Source organism: Asterias rubens, chromosome 12 (genome assembly GCF_902459465.1).
Source record: "Asterias rubens chromosome 12, eAstRub1.3, whole genome shotgun sequence".
Lineage (NCBI taxonomy): Eukaryota > Metazoa > Echinodermata > Asteroidea > Forcipulatida > Asteriidae > Asterias > Asterias rubens.
The window spans coordinates 6688962-6709569 of record NC_047073.1 but is presented as its reverse complement, the minus strand read 5'-3'; the positions used below and the strand labels follow the sequence as shown (position 1 = coordinate 6709569).

At 36.7% G+C, this 20608-nt stretch overlaps 1 protein-coding gene across 1 annotated transcript in view; it reads left to right on the top strand.

The window, feature by feature from the left end:
- The window catches only part of LOC117297635 (terminal uridylyltransferase 4-like), a 52893-nt gene that overhangs the window by 28149 nt on the left and 4136 nt on the right, over window positions 1–20608 (top strand). Inside the window, exons 9-20 of the mRNA XM_033780773.1 lie at window positions 147–820; window positions 2149–2245; window positions 2709–2899; window positions 5096–5347; window positions 6900–7013; window positions 7871–7948; window positions 10341–10566; window positions 11477–11562; window positions 13111–13291; window positions 13510–14000; window positions 14520–15023; window positions 15881–16500. Coding sequence (XP_033636664.1) covers window positions 147–820; window positions 2149–2245; window positions 2709–2899; window positions 5096–5347; window positions 6900–7013; window positions 7871–7948; window positions 10341–10566; window positions 11477–11562; window positions 13111–13291; window positions 13510–14000; window positions 14520–15023; window positions 15881–16500 — 3514 coding nt within the window. The remainder of the gene's footprint in view (window positions 1–146; window positions 821–2148; window positions 2246–2708; window positions 2900–5095; window positions 5348–6899; window positions 7014–7870; window positions 7949–10340; window positions 10567–11476; window positions 11563–13110; window positions 13292–13509; window positions 14001–14519; window positions 15024–15880; window positions 16501–20608) is intronic.

Below are 20608 nucleotides of genomic sequence, written 5' to 3'. Positions count from 1 at the left end.
TTGCCTTAAAATGCATCTGTACAAATAATACATCAAGTAAAAAATAATGATGTTAATTGATTGCTTTAACTGCAGATCCCATTGCTGTCAACAAGAAAAACATTGCCAAGAGTAATAATGATGTTAATTGATTGCTTTTACTGCAGATCCCATTGCTGTCAACAAGAAAAACATTGCCAAGAGTCTGAGCTCCAACATCGTGTTTCAGTATGTATTTGATCGCCTTCAAGAGGCACTGCTTTATTTTGGTCAGCCACAGAAGGCTACAAGTAAACCAACTGATCCTAAGCAGCCACACAGTGATGGTATTGATGCAAAGGACAGCTCATATAAAACCAGTAGTGGTGTGCATACAAGTAGGTCTGTCAAGGGAACTGGAAGGGATCTGTCGACTAACATCATTGAATCTCTTACAGGGAGTGGAGACGTGAGACAAGAACTTTCAGTGGATAGTCACAGCACTGATTTGTCAACTGATGCAGATGTGCTAGGTAACAAAGAGTGTACTGTATCAGTCGCATCAACAGTCAATGTCAGTACCAGCGATGACTCTGAGATAAGTCAAAGCATTGCTGAACAAAACTTAGTAGATTCCAACGACTTATGCCATGCAAACGCTTGTGTTGAAAATGATACATTGCATGTAGATGCCTCGTTGGAGGTTACTGAATTGTTGGACTCACTTGATGTCAGCAAACCCACTGGAGATACTGCGACCAATCAGGATTTCCATTTTGTGTTTGATGAGAAGGTTTTAACAGGAGGCAAGAAGGTCATGGTTGTCTGCAATGGCTGTGCTAAGGAAGGACATCGAATCTCTGTAAGTAATTCACTAGTAATTCCAGTTAATAACGATCCTGTAAGCTAAAGTAGTAGTCCAAGCTGAATTTCTACCTTCCGCCCAGTTAGTAGTTAAAAAGCAGGACAGATCTTTTGAGAACTGAGAAGTCTCCCCAAAAATCTGGGAAAAAATCTCTTCCGCAGCAGTAGAATATAAAACAAGACAGTTCTCTAAAGAACTCTACCTTGCAGTAGATACACACATGATGTTACCGCAAATCAAATATATATTGATACCTCACCATGCAATGCCTCAAATCATATATAATTCCTGATATGTTTTACAAGCGTGGTTTTTCAGACTTCTCACTCTACAAAGGGTGGATTAAAGGCACTGGACATTTGTTGCCATAACAATTAACTTGGTAACAAGTAATTGAGAGCTGTTGATAGTATTAGTATAAAACACAGTGAGAAACGCTGCCTCTGAAGAATTAAAGTTTTTGAGAAAGAGGTAATTTCTCCCTCAACCAATAAAAGACTTCAGCTGAAGCCTTTTATTATGCGTCTGAAAGCACACAAAATAGTGCAACAAGCGTGTTATTCATTCACTATTCTCTTGCAAATCCGATGACTAATTGAGCCCACATTTCATAGGTTTGTTTTGTTATGCATAATGTTGAGATACACCAAGTGAGAATACACTGGTCTGAGACAAATACTAAACATGTCCAATACCTTTTTTTTCGATCAAGCTCGATCTAAGTCAATGTAAAACTACTTCCAGCAGGGTTAAACTTGTTTCATGCAAAGATACTTCTGCTCCTTCTATTTAGGAAACTATCATTCTGGCACCAAGTTGAGACATGGTGTGTTTTTTGTGCAATATTTGTCCATACTATGAAAAGAAATCATTTATTTGACACAATTTGTTCATGTAACAATCTCCTTTGTGTGTGAAAATGTTTGTTGCAGTATAAATTGTTTTAATGTATTTTAGTGGAAATTATTATGAAACATGAGTGATTTGGATGTAACACAGTAACCATGTCCGTGTTACATCAAGAAGTTTCTTTTTCAAATTTTCAACACTCAAATACAATATTGTGCAAATTCACTTCGTGCACTAATTACAAGGAACCAATTGTACCAGGCAAAACTGTTTTTGTGATAGTCAGTGATTGAATTCAGAAGAAATTGGGCAGGACTTAAATCATGCACACGTCATACAAATGTCAACAAGTTTTTCCCAACTTGGTGGACTGACCAAATATCAACGTTAGGATCAACCCAATTTGGGTCATAACTACATCGATATTTAGTGAGTGAAAAGTTGTGCTGTAATCTGTTCATATGATTGATTTACAGGAATGTCCAGATGAATCTGTTCCTAACCTGGTTGTACTACCGGCGATGGACAGACACTATCTCAAGAGAATTGATGCACTGTGCAAAAATATTGCAGGTTTGTCATTTCATTTATAATAATTAATTCTTATATAGCGCTTTATCAGAGCCCGAAGTGCGTATCAAAGCGCTTCTGACATTATAACCCCCTGGTCACTGGGCCTTTTCATTCCTTAAACCATCTCAGCTCCCTGGGGAGTATACAGTCGGTGCTGTAAGTTACAGCGCTCCAAGCTTATCATTCACATAAACCATCTCTGCCCTCACATGTACCCATTTACCCCTGGGTGGAGAGAAGCTTATGGTTAAGTGTCTTGCTCAAGGTCACAAGTGTCACGACCGGGGTTCGAACCCACTCTCTGCTGATCAGATACAGCTGAGCTTGAGTTTGGTGCTTGTAACCGCTTGGCCCAACACTCCCATTACCCAAGCTATGCTATTATGGGAGACTTTCCACTAATGTTCAAAACATGAATATTGGCTGTAGAATGAGTTATTGCATATGTTCTGTTTGTTTTCAGATACATTCTGTCTGAAAGATTGGGATATGAAGCGTAGAAATGAAGCTGTAGAGAACTATGAGTGGTTCATACAGAACAACGGATATCAAGATGCTAGACTTCAACTATTTGGTTCATCAAGAAATGGATTTGGCTTCACAAAAAGTGACATGGACATATGTTTGAAATTCCAGCATCACCAAACTGCAGAAGTGAGTGTTTTTGTTTAGTTCACATTTCACATAAACTCATACAAGACATAACCTACATGTATATTTGTCCAGTGTTGAAGGAACTAGAATCAGACAAGGAAATAACCCAAACTTGAACTCAAACTGGCTCCTATTCCTTTCCTTTAATAAAAAATAACGTCATAACGACATTGGGAAAAATTATTACAATCATTATTTTCTTTAAAACCGTTGGACACTTTCGGTACCGAAACAAAATTAAAAATTCACAGATTTACAAATAATTTACAGGGTTTACAGAAGGTAATAGTGCAAGACTTCTCTTTAAATATTATTCCATGAAATGCTTTACTTTTTGAGAAAACATTAAAACAATATAAATTCCCGATATCGAGAATTACGGATTTATTTTAAACACATGTCATGACGCGGGGAAACATGCGGAAACAAGTGTGGGTTTTCCTGTTATTTTCTCCCGACTCTGATACCGATTGAGCCTAAATTTTCACAGGTTTGTTATTTTAAATATAAGTTGTGATACACAAAGTGTGGGCCTTGGACAATACTGTTTACCGAAAGTGTCCAATGGCGTTAATTCGCTCTTTTTAATATTTTTACACTGCCTGTTTCATGTCAATTGGGACTGACCATTTATATCATTGTTAATGGATGTTTGTAATTTTCTAAAGCATTCTTAATCTGTTTATCTTAAATACTGTTCTGTATTTTTCTTAATTTGCTTAAATTTGTAATAATTATCATTGGTCGCAATCTTAATCTGTTTTTCTTAAATTGTTCTTTTTTTCTTAACTTGCTTATATTTTTAACCTCTTTGAAGCGCCTCGAAACCCTGTTGATAGTATAAAACATAGCAAGCATGAAAGCACACAACTTCGTGTGGCAAGGGTGTTTTATCTTGCAACTTTGACGACCTGTTGAGTTCAAATTTGCACAGATTTGTTATTGTGTGCATATCTTGAGATACACCAAGTGAGACGAATTGGTCTTTGACAATTACTAAAGGTGTGCAGTGCCTTTAACACTTGACTCTAGCAATTCGCAAGAATAGCATAGTGTACAAACAGTCTACCATAGTCAATGGTACTGTTATATTCTACCATAGTCAATGGTACTGTTATATTCTACCATGGTCAATGGTACTGTTATGTTCTACCATGGTCAATGGTACTGTTATATTCTACCATGGTCAATGGTACTGTTATGTTCTACCATGGTCAATGGTACTGTTATGTTCTACCATGGTCAATGGTACTGTTATGTTCTACCATGGTCAATGGTACTGTTATGTTCTACCATGGTCAATGGTACTGTTATGTTCTACCACGGTCAATGGTACTGTTATGTTCTACCATGGTCAATGGTACTGTTATGTTCTACCATGGTCAATGGTACTGTTATGTTCTACCATGGTCAATGGTACTGTTATGTTCTACCATGGTCAATGGTACTGTTATGTTCTACCATGGTCAATGGTACTGTTATGTTCTACCGTGGTCAATGGTACTGTTATGTTTTAGTGGCTGAGTGATTAAGAGTGCCGGAGAATTAGCTGTGGTGTTGACACTTGGATGGGACATAAAGCTGTAGGTCCTTAATACTAGGACTGGTAGGGCATGTAAAAGAACCCACAACACTTATCATGGAAGAGTATTGGTTAATCTTGGTGTTTCTGGTCCACGTAGAAAGCACCCCTGTTTACAGGTTTCCCTCAGGCTTGCGAGCTACAGTGATTAAGTTCACTTATGAGACATCCTTGGTTTTATGTAAAATAAAAAAGAGTCATTCTACAAATAATGAATCACAAGAGATGCTTAATGTCTATGCATACATCTGAATGAACTGCATACAGGACTTTATACACATGAAAGTTTCATTTATTAAACACTGAATTAAGCACTGTATACACAACCTTTACCATGCTAGAGCAGGGCCCAATTTCATAAAGCTGATAAGCAGAAAATACTGCTTGCAAAATTTCTTGCGTAGCAAAAATTAAGTGGGACACAACAATGTCAGCTTAATGTAAGTTTGGCTGGTAACATGTTCTGTTAAGCAACATTTTGTGTGTGCTTAGCAAGTTTTGGTGCTTACAGGCTTTATGAAATTGGTGGCCAGAGGCAGTTCGAATCCTATATTTTGGCCGCTGATAACATCCATTTTATTTTGTTCTGATTGTTTATGTTTTTTGTATTTCAGGAGTTAGACATTCCTGTCATTGTTGAAGATCTTGCCAAGAAACTGAAAAAGCACAAGAACTTGCACAATATCATTCCCATCTCAACTGCTAAAGTTCCTATCGTCAAGTTTGTGGATCGCTGTATGCAGTTAGATGCTGATATAAGTCTGTACAACTGTCTAGCTCAGGCCAATACACGCATGCTACATGCATACGCCATGATTGATGTAAGAGTACGTCAGCTAGTCTACACTGTTAAAGTGTTTGCAAAGGTACGTTATCTTTAGTTACCCCGTTAATATGAAGAACCCTGATTTGTGCGTACTTGTTTCAAAAGGGTAAAAAACACTAATAGAACAGTTTTGTTCTAATATCGATACCAGTGCAAGAAATCTTAAGGAGTAGCTATCCCACATGCGCACAGTAAATATGAATATGGACATTGCTTGTATCTCCCATATTGACCCCAACTTTGACCTTGGTGTACAGTGTAATAATAATAATAATAATAATAATAAACGGCTTTTATATAGCCCCAAAAGGGTCCCGAGGCGCTTCACAGAGGTTAAAAAATATTAAGCTATTACAGACTAATTTAAATAAACAGATTACAAATGGTTACCAAGAAAATTACAAACGACCAAAGAATGGAACCAGAATTGCTACATTTGAACATTTTCCCCTCATTCAAAACAAACAGGTACCTCAACTCCTTTATACCTACGCTGTCCGTCTCCTCAATTATCAGCCCAAACGTTAATTACGTTAGTTACTTTCTGCTAAGATGTTGTTTATTAGGTTCCATTGTGGTTTATAATAATATGGTATATTGTTTATCTTATCTAATTTAAATAAAAATATCCAGGGACGGCCGTATTTTTAGGGTAGGTCAGGTTACGCCAACATAACATTTTTTTTTTTTTTTTGGCCTTCTGTGTATTGAATGTATGCAAAGTTATTTTCCTCCAGGGAAGGACCATTAAAATTGAATTGAATTGAATGCTTTTATACTCTAGTTACATTATTAGGGAGATTTAGCTGCACGTTACGCGAGCAAATATAAAATGTGTTATTTCTAGGTGATGTCACCACTTTGGGCTTATTGCATGCTCACCTACAGGTATGATACTGCACGTACGTACCTTTCGTGAAAAGTGGTAACTTCAAGTATGCTGAATGTAAGATATTAACAACACAGATTTTTGACGTTCACGTTCACGTATTTGCTCACGTAACGTGCAGCTAAACCTCTTTATTATTTGTTTTTAAATACTTTCATTGTATTATAATAAATACAACATTATTGATGCTATAGTTTGGTTCTGATGTATGAGGTGTGTGACATAGGTGATGCATCTAAGGGTAGCCTGTCTTCTACTACTCTCATGATGATATTTGACCATATTGCACTCCAATATTCCATATTGATGCTATAGTTTGGTTCTGATGTATTAGGTGTGTGACATACTAGGTGATGCATCTAAAGGTAGCCTGTCTTCTACTACTCTCATGATGATATTTGACCATATTGCACTCCAATATTTCATTATTGATGCTATAGTTTGGTTCTGATGTATTAGGTGTGTGACATAGGTGATGCATCTAAGGGTAGCCTGTCTTCTACTACTCTCATGATGATATTTGACCATATTGCACTCCAATATTCCATTATTGATGCTATAGTTTGGTTCTGATGTATTAGGTGTGTGACATGGGTGATGCATCTAAGGGTAGCCTGTCTTCTACTACTCTCATGATGATATTTGACCATATTGCACTCCAATATTCCATTATTTATGCTATAGTTTGGTTCTGATGTATTAGGTGTGTGACATAGGTGATGCATCTAAGGGTAGCCTGTCATCTTATGCGTATACTCTCATGATGATATTCTTCCTTCAACAAAGGACTCCTTCTGTTCTGCCAGTTTTGCAGGAGGTAATATTTACTCTCTTGCTTTAATAAGGGAATAAGAGGGTAGCGGCAAGTTCTTGATCGGCCGTTTAAAACCGACAGTGTTGTAACCGTGCGATAAAGGCCCGAGCCGAACGCAAGGGCCTTTATCGCACAGCCAAGACCCTGCAAGGTTTTACTCCTTTATTCCCATTCATGAATGCGCTTTTGTTAAAATACTAAACATTTTCACAATTTTAGACAATCTGCCACTTATTTCCTTTACGATTTGGCGAAGTTTGCAAATTTTCAAAATCTTTTGCGAAAATGTTTTGTGTGTGTCGGGTGGTGTGAATACGTGCCTGTACACACACATTACGTGATATTACTAATAGCTATGAATTGTGTTGCGCCTAAATTAAGTTGGCGTACATGAGCTTGCGTGCCCAAAACGTGAAGCCAGCCAGTTATAAACAGCTCCAGCTGGTCATTATCAACCATTTATACACCCCATGTGACGCGCTCTCCACCAATAGGAGTAGTGAAACTGTCTGAGGTATTTATGGATTAGTAATTAAATTGATATTGAGAAAGAACTTTGTAATATAAACAAAATGGTAATGGAACGATTTCGTCCAACTATTTTGCAAAGCAAAATATTTAGACTGAACTTATTTTGTGCACACTGAACGCCAATATTGAGTAGCAAATAGTGATTTTTTGAGTAGCAAGTGATACATTTTGTGTAGCAATCTGCTCTGCTATACAAGGGAAATCATTCACTGGGTAACATTGTCAGAAATGGATGTTCCGAGGTTTCAAATATGGGTTTTGATTATTTTGTGAAAATGTTGTAAATTTTGTTGACTAATTAAGACTGTTTTTTTCTTGATCCTTTGTAGCTTTACCAGGGCAAGGAAAAGCCCAAGGATGTTGTTGAAGGTCGCAATGCATGGTACTTGACTGACATGCACAAACTGGTAAGATTGTCAGTTTATTGTGTGCTTGAATGGGAGAAATTTTTGGGAAGCTCGATGCCCCATCTTTTTTGTAGAGCTGTTAAAATAATGAACTCACCTTCAAGAAATCTTTGTTCTAAAAGAAACAATTTGTTATTTCACCAGTTTTATGGTGAATGCAGCTTCCCTCACACTGCCTCAACAATATGGAACAATTTCCCGAAACATTTAAAAAACATTGATTACACTGGACACTATTGGTAATTGTCAAAGACCATTCTTCTCACTTGGTGGATCTCAACATACGCATCAAATAACAAACCTGTGAAAATTTGAGCTCAATTGGTCATCAAAGTTGCGAGATAATAATGAAAGAAAAAAAGCCATTGTCACACGAAGTTGTGTGCGTTTAGATGGTTGATTTCGAGACAGCAAATTCTAAATCTGAGGTCTCGAAATCAAATTCATGGAAACTATGTCACTTCAGAGGGAGCCGTTTCTCACAATGTTGTATACCATTCATGTAAGGTTTCTGCTAATAATTATTTTGATTAATTACCAATAGTGTCCACTGCCTTTAAGTGTAAGACTGCTTTAAAGATGACTTATTTAACATTTAATTCATGTACATCTTGTATTTGTATTCTGTTGTGTTTTTTTCTCTACAGCGCATAGGGACATGGTTAATTACTATGTATTATGCGCTGTATATAAATGGTACATTTTTATTATTTTAGTTAATTAATTGACACCAGATATTGAAGAACCATTTGTGTTCTCATGTAAAAAAAAAAGGTCTTTTAAATATACAGGTGTACGTAATTTTTGTTTTTTTATCTTGAATGATATTGGGCCTAGCTACGAATAGTACAATGGGGTATATTGTAATTGCGGCCATACTGGTTAAGTGCATATGCAAATAGTGTATTGCCTTGGGATTAATTTGACATAAAGCTGCATTAATAATTACCTTGGACGGTTTCAAGTCTCTGATTGGTCAAAACCCGGTTACGTGAGGGAGTGTTAACGGTCGTATTAAGACTGGCTTTGGAAAATAGCGAATAAGTGGCCACAAAATCAGCATACATTTTGTAAACCTTGCGCGTTGCACTGTATCGCACGCTTATTTATATCCCTGTTAGTTTCATTGCAACTTCGCGCACTTACGCGTACGTGCGCTGAAAATGTATCAATTTTGAGTGCGCGCATGTTACATGTGCGCGCGTATAAACTGATGAATTGCGATTTTAATGCACAAGGAACAGCTATCGTCCAATCATTTGCCTCCTTTGACCACAGTGAAGGCGCTGAACAGATCATTATTTAAAAGAGTCAGTGGTCTCAAAGATCAGTAATGTGATTAACGCACGAAAGAGATGGGAACCATCAAAAGCTCAAATATGGCCCGTGAACATGTCTGGAAGTACCGCCGAGAGAAAAGTCACAAAATTTTGAAAATTTTAGCTGTTTAATTCGCTAAAAAAGGTATTTATTAATGGGACGGCTCGGTCCGTTAACAGCGCCAGCCACCAACCCGGTCATTACCATGCACTGAAGACCGGGTACTCGCACTGTTATTCCCTAATTCGAAAGCTCCCCCAAGTTGGGTTGGTGTGTGATGCAGCTTAAGGGCCATTCATAATAGTCAATGTTAATGAAAAGTTTGTTTGTTTTTTCGAAATTGTGGCTGGGTGGGTCAGAGAAATTACTGAAAATCGAAAGTCAGTTTTATTTATAAAAAAAAGTAACAAAAAAAAACATTTTTGGACGATCTTGTCCCCCTAATTGATGCCCTTGATAATTCTTTTGTCATCAACATTTTATGAGAGAGCAGAGCCTCATAATATCAAACTAAAAACTGTTGTACAAAGTTTTATGTGCTCGCCAGTTTCATCTCTGATTAAACAACATAGTTGTGTGTTTAAGCCAGGAACAGCTATTGAAAACTACTGATGTTGGACACTTTGACCTAAAATATCTACATCATTTGAGGTATTACTTTGTTATTGTGATGTAAATCAATATTTAAAAATCTAAATTTGGGGTGGGCCAAAACAACTTCGAAAAAAAATGAACGGCCCCCTATGATGTGACAATCAGACCAGTCAATTTGAGAGTCCTCATTTGGTTTTGTTTCCCTCCTGCATACTCCACCCCCAGTCTCCCTCATTCATTCATTTATTTAGGTTTTTTTAATTATCTATTTATGTAGTTACTTACCTAATTACTTGCTTTATTTCTTAATGTTTTCCCCTATTGTTCTTTCTTGTTCTATTTTAACTTTGGTTTGTTTTGTATTGATAAAATAAATTGTAACAAAAAAAATAATGTCAAAAGAGGACATACCACAGTGTATTACAATATTTATTGTATCATAAAATTGTATGTGTTAATTGTTTTGTCACTTTTACAGCCCCAGTTTTGGAGACGTAGTAACACAGAATCAGTCGGTGAATTGTGGCTTGGATTTCTGCGCTTCTTTACCGAGGAATTCAATTCAAAGAAGCATGTTGTTTGCACCAGACAGCATAAACCACTTACACGCTTTGAGAAGATGTGGACCGGTGCTGCACGAGGCTTTGCTATTGAAGACCCTTTTGACCTGGATCATAACCTTGGTGGTGGAGTTTCAAGAAAAAGTATGCTCGCTATTCAATTTTGTAAACATTTTTAGTATAAATATTCCGTTTTAACCAACTTTCCTTGTATCTGGAATGCCTTACCCTCCACTTTAAGAGAACAGGCTATTGAATGAGCTGGATATTTAGCCATCATTCACAACCATATTATGTTCTCTTAGACTTGACTTTTGTGTCTGTGCAATTTTGTGTCATGCTCTCTTGCCAAAGTTTTTAACGTACATCATCGTTATCACAATTTTATTTGAATTCCTGAAAGTGTATGTCGGGACTGGTATATATTTTCTTAAATGTGATCGTCACAGCTTGTCTATTTTATATTGCTATATTGTTTCATTTCTTCATATCTTCAATTCTGGTTGAAGGTGTGTGGTATTGTAATATATATTTAGCCACAGCTTGCCTGTTTAAGACCTTCCTTTTATTGTGACAGTTACTGTTGGTTTTCCACATAATTTGGATATTTCTCACATAATTTATAGATTTCATAGGGTGTTTTCAACATAGTTTTTTTTAAATCAGTTTTCATATCTGTTCTAGGTTTTTTGAAGTTTTAATTGTGCTGCTAGTATCAGGTGCATTGAGGAATCAGCGAATCTGTGATTTATAAAACACTTAATACATGCTGTAATTTTATTATTTTTTTCTATTTGTTTATATTGCTTATAATTTTACGTTTACATACTGTCCTAACATATTACCCTAACATATTCACTAATAGTTAATAATTTTCTATCGTTAGATTTATAATGTGATTACTTCTGTATACTTTTTAATATGATGATTAGTTTGTTCTCAACTCTTAAATGCAGAGCCCAAATGGGTACCAGTTATTTTTTTACTGATTTGGCTCACCCTGGGTAAATAAAAGGAAATAAATTAATTCTATGTGTCTGCTTCCATTCTACAGTGGCGACATTCATTATGCAAGTGTTTATCAATGCAAGAGAGCACTTTGGCTCGCCAAAAAACATTGGGCGCTTCTTGGATGATTTTGTAAGTACTCCCCACCTGTATTAGTTGCACACCGACATTTTTTAGGGAATATTAAATGTGATATTAGATAAGTTGTTGTACATTGTTATTAGGATTTGCTTCAGAGAAAGAAGTACTATTATCAAAAGAGTATTACACATGTACATGTATTGAGAAATGACTTGCCAGTAGTCTTAAATTTCCAATCAAAAATACCTCAGACAGTTTCGCTATTCCTATTGGTGGAGAGCGCGTCACGTGGGTGTGTATAAACCTTTGTTTATGACCAGTAAAAAGTGTTGAAACACGGGCGTGACACGCGAGCTTGCACCTGTTCTTAGAAGACAGTTTCTTCATTCCTATTGGTCACATCACGCGATACGCGCACAGCATTCCCTTATAAGGAGTTGTTTACCCGAGGGCGGCGGAGGGCTTTACCATTTTATAGCTGGAGGGGTGTTGTGTTGAAAGAAATCATTCAACAATTATAATTTTTGCATTTATTTTACTTTTTGACCAAAAAGTGATGATGTTTTTGACTGAAAAGGTATTTATGAATGGGAATCAAAGTATGTTGAAGCGGTTTTCAACTAGAGGTGTAAACCCGCCGATGCCTGGTTCTTTATAATTTACCTCGACTTCGTCTCGGTAAAATTATCAAGAACCAGGCCTCGTTGGGATTAAACCACTAGTTGAAAACCTCTTCACCACACATTGATTCCCATATTCAAGCACATGATCAAATTCTTTTGACACTGTACTTGATTTATATTTCTTAAAGCACAAATTTGTTTTCCTATTTGAAATATTATTTTGTGTGGCATGTATTCGACTAGCCTTGGTTTTGCTATGTTAAGACCAGCCAACAATTATTACTCAGGTTTCACATTTCTAGTAAAGTGTTTGAATCAGGTCTCGATTTTCCCCTTTTTTTATTGTATTTCATCTACCTTAGTGTGTTTATTATTTCACTCTTTTTTCCCCATTTCATCTCATCTCATCTGGTTGGTGTTTCTGCTTACATTTGACAATTAGGGGCCTTAGTTTTAATACGATGGTTCTTGTTTTAATTCTCACTACAATTTTAGATTTTACTCTTTTTATGAGCAAGGTCTCGGAGGGCATATCTTTTTGATGACAGTTGTTTTTTACTTTTGCCTTTCCCTGGACAGTCTTTTTTTGTTATAATAATTATTGTTTTGTCCGAAGAATTAAAATAAAATAAATAAGTAAACGTAAGGGAACAATTTCTGTCCAACCACACATTCTGCTCAACAAACATCTAATTTAATTTGCGACATAATATTAATTTTATCAGTTAATGGAAAAATTGTGATAACTCTTGGTTTTCCAAGAGAAGCATTTATCACAATTTTCTGTTGTGAATATTACCAGTCACAAATTGTGCATGTGACATGGTACTTTGGCTGGTAACCTAATCCTGGTAAGCAAACTTATCCTGGTAAGCAAACGCCTAGCTACTTTTTCTGCTTAAGGAGCTTTATAAAAATGGGCCCAGGTGTTCACCTGAACTAAATCTGTTTTCTTGTTTTTGGTTGCAACATGTAGGAATTCTTTTTGGATGCTTACTCATTGACTGGAGGAGAAGCTCCCCCGAATGATCGATGTTGCAGAGTATGTGGAAAGATTGGACATTTCCTGAAAGATTGCCCGCATCGCAAAGGCAAGAAAGATATAAATAAAGGCAGAGACAGAGACAGAGAAGACGCCAAGAAAAGGGGAGACAGAGGTAGGGGTCTGATAATGATAATAATGGTAATACTAACCAGTTTTTTTGATAATAATAGTAATAGCTCTGTTTAAACCGGAAGGGCATCTCAAAGCGCTTCCATCATTATTACCCCTGGGGAATATACAGACTACATTCCAGGGAAATCGTTACACTGGTGATATGGAAAGTTTTTACACTGTGGAAATAAACTGATTGATGTCATGTTTGATTTTCAGGCAAGAATGATGTCAAGCCCTTGGAGGATTCACAACAAACTCATCAAAGAAGTAATGCGCCACACACTCCTATACAAAGCAGAGTATATACAGCAACACAACCCACACAAGGAGCAAATGGCAAAGTCAAACCAACTAATCCTCCTACAGGAAGACAGCAGCCTCAGCAGCAGACACCAGCTAAATCACATATTGGAACCATGCAACAGACAACAGCTAAACCTCACATTGGAACCATGCAACAGACAGTGACAGCTAAACCTCCTGTTAGAACCATGCAGCCAACACTAGCTAAAACCTCTGCAGGAACCATGCATCAGACACAAGCTAAAAGTTCTGCAGGAAACATGCATCAGACTAAAACCTCTTCAGAAACTGTGCACCAGGCACCAGCTAAAACTTCTGCAAGAGCCATGCAGCAGGCAGCAACATCTAAACCTCAAGTTGGAACCATGCAACAGACACCAACCCAAGTAACACTCGCCCAAACTGTACGTATCGCTAAAAATAATTGTTGTGTTTAGGGGTACAAAAATGTAAACTGTAGTAATGTTGACACTAAAGATTTCAGATTGTCTGGCTTCGGATGAGTTGAATACCTAAGCATCATTCCCTCTGTAAGAATTATATCTGTACCCAGATACCCAAAATAAATTATTATACATGACACTGTCACTACAACTTAAGCAATTCACTCGAAATTTGTAAAACAAAACAAAAATTCCTGACTGAAGTTTCTTTCGAAGAATGTAAAATCTCAGTATTTTAAGCTGGTTGAAACTATATGTTACGGGCCATCAAAATGTAACTGTCCCAGAACATGGTGGCATACTGCAGATATGTAACCTTACTGATATATGCCTAAAGGTAAAATTTCAAATGCTTTTATGAATTTCTTTTTACATGCAGGCTATATTACTTGTTTACACAGAAATTGCTGGCAGTTGGTACATGTACTAGTTATTGTATGCTACCCATTTATAAATAGCTGGATGCTTTTATGTTAACAGAAAAGTGCCACATCGCAACAAAAAAATATTGATGAGTCATGGAGGCAGCATCAAGTGGAGAGAAAACATAATAAGAAGCACGATCAAAGACAAGGAAAACGGTCACAAAACACAAATAAAAATAGCAGCAACAGACCCTCAGAAGAGCAGTCTGCTAAGGGGCAATCTGTGAATGGAACCTATAACCAGGCATATCCTGCTTTACCTACTACAATGGACCAACCACAATATGGACATCAGCAACAACCAGCTCAGCAGCAACCACTACAAAGACCTCGGGAACGGAACCCTGACCAAAGACTGCATCAGTATACTGAAAGCCAGCAGCCTGCACAGGTACAGACTTACTTCTCATCAAGTAACGCTACTGCAAGACCAGTGCACAATGTTGAGCATAATGTTCAACAGCAACCTTTACAGCGACATAAACAACAAACTGTCAAACAGCTAAATGATGGACACAGATCCAGGTCGGATAAACAGATGGATAGTGGATCCCAACAGGTGAGTGCACCTACTTCTGTATAACATTAAAAGGTCATAATAATAATGATAACTATTATATAGGGAAGTTTTATACAGCACTTTTCACACCCGAAGGACGTCTCAAAAGATTTGAAACCGTTTGTTATAAAATGCATATAGTTAGAGATGTTTTAAAAGTAGAATATAACGATCCACACAAATATGCCTTAAAAATGCATGGTTTTCCTTAAAGGGTTTATGTAACTTTTGTAGGACAAAAAACACAATGTCCACAGATTTCCACTAAACTTACACAGTTTGAAGATAATGAAAATATTACGTGCTGAGGTGCTGTAGTTTTTGGGAAATGAGTAAAACAATGTCATGAAATTAATTTTTGTCTCGTAAGACGAAAATTATTTTAATCATTTACAAATGTATTTTCATGACATTTGATTTACCCATTTTTCAAATACTACAGCACCTCGGTATGTAATATTTGAAGGGAAGCTTTCCACTATCATTATCTTCAAACCCTGTAAGTTTAATGTAAATCTATGGACATTTTGAAAAAGTACCCAAATCCTTTAAACGTTGTGAACTAACTCACCTTGTGGAGTCAAGTTTTTGACTCCATAAAATGGCCGACCATGTTAGTTTGCAAAGTGAAAGAAAAACCCTGCAATTTCGAGGCATGTTTGTGTGGATCATTATATTCTACTTTTAAAACATATTTCTAACCATGTGCATTTGATAACAAACGGTTTCAAACGCTTTTCATGGACAACTCGAGCGATCCAAGGCAACTTGTCCCTTATTAATTATTGATGACTATTTACACTGTAAGCATTAACTAGTACTAATAAAATTGTTTCAATGGTTTTTTTATGAATTAGCATTGGGGCTCCATGCAGCAACAGCACCACCAAATGCAGCAACAGGTAACGCCACCGATGCAACCACAACAACTTAACAACATGCAAGTTGATCAACATACTGCAAAAGGATTTGATATTTCCAAATTGGCAAGTGCTCTTCAGTTTCATAACCAACCGGTTCCAACAAACGAGAAACCGTTGCAAGTACATGAACTAGAAGCTATGCAGATGAGGCACCAACAGAAGCACCCTCATCCACAGAAAGAACACTTACAGAACCAACACGTACAGAACCAACAACAAATGCTGCAACACCAAAATCAAGGGCCATTTCCGCAACAGCAGGAAAAACCTTATCAGCCACAACAGCAGCAGCAACAAAAACAGTTCAGTCAACAGCAACATCAGCAAGAACAGCGTCTGTCACAACCCATGATACAGCAGCAACTTAACTTGCAGTATCCAGAGCAATGGAATCAAACAACTCAACAATTCCAGGCCCTGCCGCATCAACATCAGCAACATCAGCAACATCATCAGCAACAACAGCAGCAACATCAGCAACATCATCATCAGCAACAACAGCAGCAAAACATCCCACCACAGCAAGTCAATAGGATTCAAAGTAGCCAGTCACTGTAAGTCAAAAGTTCAAAATCATATATCCCAAAACTTTATTCCTGTGCATAAAAGTTGAGATTAAAGACACTGGACACATTTGGTAATTGTCAAAGACCAGTCTTCTCACTTGGTGTATCTCAACATATGCATAAAATAACAAACATGTGAAAATTTGGGACTCAATTTGGCGTCAAAGTTGCGAGAGAATAGTGGAAAAAAAAACACCCTTGTCGAAGTTCACCTTCGGGTTTTTTTCATCAAAAAACAACTTTAGAGCTTTTCTACGGAATAACTCAAGATTGAGATTGAATGGAATGTTGAAACTCAACAGATAGTTGAACCTCAGTATCAAGACAACACATACTTAATTACGTCATTATGACGTCATCGGGAATTGAATTACGTTAGATCAAAGTTTAATATTTGTAAAAATCATAACTCAAAAACTATGATTCGGATTTTGACAATCTACACATCATCGGATAGATCATTAAAAGTTGGACAAATGCTTCACAGAACACGTAAAATATTTTTAATACTTCTAGTGCAAAACGAAAGTTGAAAATTTCATAAAATCTTATCGTATTCATGTTTTTAAAACTACTGATCATTTCAACGTAATTTTTGTTTCAGATTGGAAAACAGCAATCCCGCTCAATCTTTTGCACAGAAATAACAAAATTTGGACCTTTACATCAGTCTAAAAGGGACGTCAAAGCACCTGTTGACCCACGCGTTTACCCCATTTTGATCAACAACGCACGCTATGTACGCTATGCAGTGCAAGCGCCGAGTTTTTTGGGGGAATTCCCAAAAGTGCTCTCTTTAGTCCAGCGAAAGAGGGCGCTGTAACGTTTTTAGTAACATCGAGCGCTGAGTGAATCGCGGTGAATCGCAATAGTTGAGTAATAATGAACAACGTCTCGCACCAAAACTACAAGTAGGAATACATTTGCATTGATGTTATAAGATACATTATACACCTTCAGATAGTCCATCACATAATTATAAAATGTTTACAAGTCATACATCAGCTGAAAGGTTTTAATGAACTAGTCAGGATCTACACGAATGAAATCAGTTTAAACTTGGCTTCTTGTTCAAACCAGAGGTTGAAAATAATTGGTCAAAGAAAAATAATTTCACAACCACACATTTGATTTTTTATATATTTATACGTCATTGGGTAGGTATGTAACAACTTAAGAAACGATACACAACATTGACTATTAAACCTTGACCTCCAGTTAAACAGGAAGATGCAGTTAATTATTTGAAAAAATATTACTCGAGAACCAGAAATTAGTTGTTTATTATCTGAACGTCGTCAGATAAGGCTTTGAAGAACATTACTAACGCTATAATTTGTGAGCTGAAAAAATTGTCTTCCGGTTCAAACCGGATGTTTAAATTTTATATTTAAAAAAAAATCATAACATCTGAACCATACATTGGATTTTTTCAATCTATGCATCATCTGAAAGGTCTTAATAGACTTATCACGTGCTATACAATATGCGACCCTGTTTGACCTTGACTTCCAGTTAAAGTTGGAAATTGATATATAATGTTTGAAAAATAAAAAAATCCTAAACCACATGATTTGATTTTTATCATCTATACGTCAAAAGAAAGAACTCAAAAGACATCACCAACGCTACCAAGTGTGACCTCATTTGACAGTACCTTCCGGTTCAAAACGGAAGTTGAAACTTTATATTTGAAAAAATCATAACTTCTAAACCAAATATTGGATTTTTACAACCCATCCATCATTTAAAAGGTCTTAATAAACTTATCACGCCCTACATAAAAAGTAACCCCTATTTGACCTTTTATCCGATGCAAACCGGAAGTTGGTGTTTAATTTGTAAAAAAATCATAACTCCTTAACCAGTCATTGGATTGATGAGGTAAAATGTTGTCACCAATTCATTCACTCACTCACCACGAACACCTTGTTTTTGTAGTAAACAAAAACTGTACATGTACCTCTAGTTTCTATTATTATTATTATTAATTTTATTATTATTATTATTCTTTGTTTCCGCCAAAACCCCATAGCATTTGTACACACCCTTTATTTAAGTCTATTTGATCTCCTAGACCATAACTTCAAAAATATGTGAAATCATATACTAAATTGAAGCTTAGAACATAAGCTTTACTCTGAATGTAAACAAAATTAAAAAATCTTAATTAGTTAGCCACGTAATCTTCATTTCAATATAAGTGGATGCAGTCGCCTCCATGTTATTGTTACATATTCTCTTTGGTAAATGCCATACAGTATGTATGTACCTATCATGAGTTGTGACTTCTTGAGATGAGTCTACGCAATTGAATATAACTGGATGCAGTCACTTCCATGTTATTGTTAAACATTCTCTATGGTAAATGCACGTCAGTATGTACCTGTCATGAGTTGTGACTTCTTGAGAGGAGTCTACTCAAGTCTTTTTGATTTGTTTTTCTACCCGCGTTCTGGACCACAGCGCAGTCTCTGTTTCTTCGTTTTCTAACCGAGTTCTGGACCCATATACTTTGTACACAAAGGTTTAGGGTTTTCGTTTAACGTACATGCGACATAAATAGGGGTTTTTGACGACGACGACATACCATGGTGTCCACAGAATTACACTAAACTTAAACAGTTTGAAGATAATGACAGTTGAAAGCTTCCCTTAAAATATTACTTGCTGTGGTGTTGTAGTTTTTGAGAAATGAGTGAAAAAATGTCAACGTATTTAGACTCTGAGGTGGCGTCGTCCGTAAGCCGGGTTCATTTCAGGCGATGAGCGTGGACGACGAAAATAGACCGCCTGGAATTTGGAATGATTTATGGGTAAAGTCACCTTGTTTGCGCCGGGGACCATTTGCCTAAACTAATTCCAGTATTTCGCTTTACTTTCGGAAACTAGACCATGACTCTTTTGACCGGAATACAAAAGCAGAGATTTTATTATGCTGACGTTTCTCTGGTGGTTGAGTGGCTCAATGTTATAGAGCAGCTTATAATAAATAGGCAAAAGGTTTTGCTTTAAAAAAAATGCAGAAATTGAGCAGAAGACCTGGATTCACAACTTGTACATGAGGAATGGTATTTGCTGTGTTTAGCTGCTTTTTGTGTTTAGTTTGGTCTGGTCCTGGGCCAATAGCTTTGAAAGGAAAGAATCACAGCGCTTAAGTAATAAGGGAATTGTGCCCTAAGCTAAGCGTATTTAACAGCTAAGCACACAGGGAATGTGTTCTTGAGCGTGACAGTTTGTAACAAAAAATTTGCTAGAGTTGACTAATTGTGCTCAACTCCTGTGAAATTTTCACTACAAAAACAGTGACTTAAAAATTTGATTTGCATTCGCAGGATAACCGTGCTTTATAATTACTTGTGCAAAAGTAGGCCCGGGCGACTAGTGTGCTTAAGTGTTAAAGTCGGGACTACAAATTAGTAGAGAGGTTTCGCAAGCTTGCGGATACAGATACAGATACGAATATGATAACCGTATCAGTTCACATCAGCTACGTGTTGAATTTTGTTTCGCAATCTATAGGTATGTTTCACTTTAGTGCGCTCGCATTCATCATGAGTGTTTTTCTGACATACCTATTAAAGACCCCGTGTTTTATACACTGCATTTTCTCATCGTTTTGCTTGCAAATGACTAAAAAAATTCTATCTAAATTTATATCAAGCACCATGTGAAAGCTAATCCATGGGAAAAGTTTTTTATCTGGGACAAAAAAAATACAACTAAAAGTCTGCAAGACAGTATCTGTTTATCTACGACGTGTATGAGCTCCCGTATCCGTTACAACGTGTAAGTAAAATACGACAGTCGCGGAAACACGTCACGAGAAAACACACAAAGTGTTGATGTATCGGTATCTGTATGTGTATCCGTACACTTGCGAAACCTCTCTATTATTAGAGTCACGACTACTGTTTTTCTCTACTCCGTTATAATCATGCCCACACGTTGACTACAAAAATAGTTCCGACTACCTGTTTGGTGAAACAGTTGTGTTGCTTACTACTAATCGCAACATAATTAATGTTTCGCTTGCAGCACATTGCGGCACAAATCTTGACAATCCGTAGTTTATCACATCAATAAGTACTCTCTA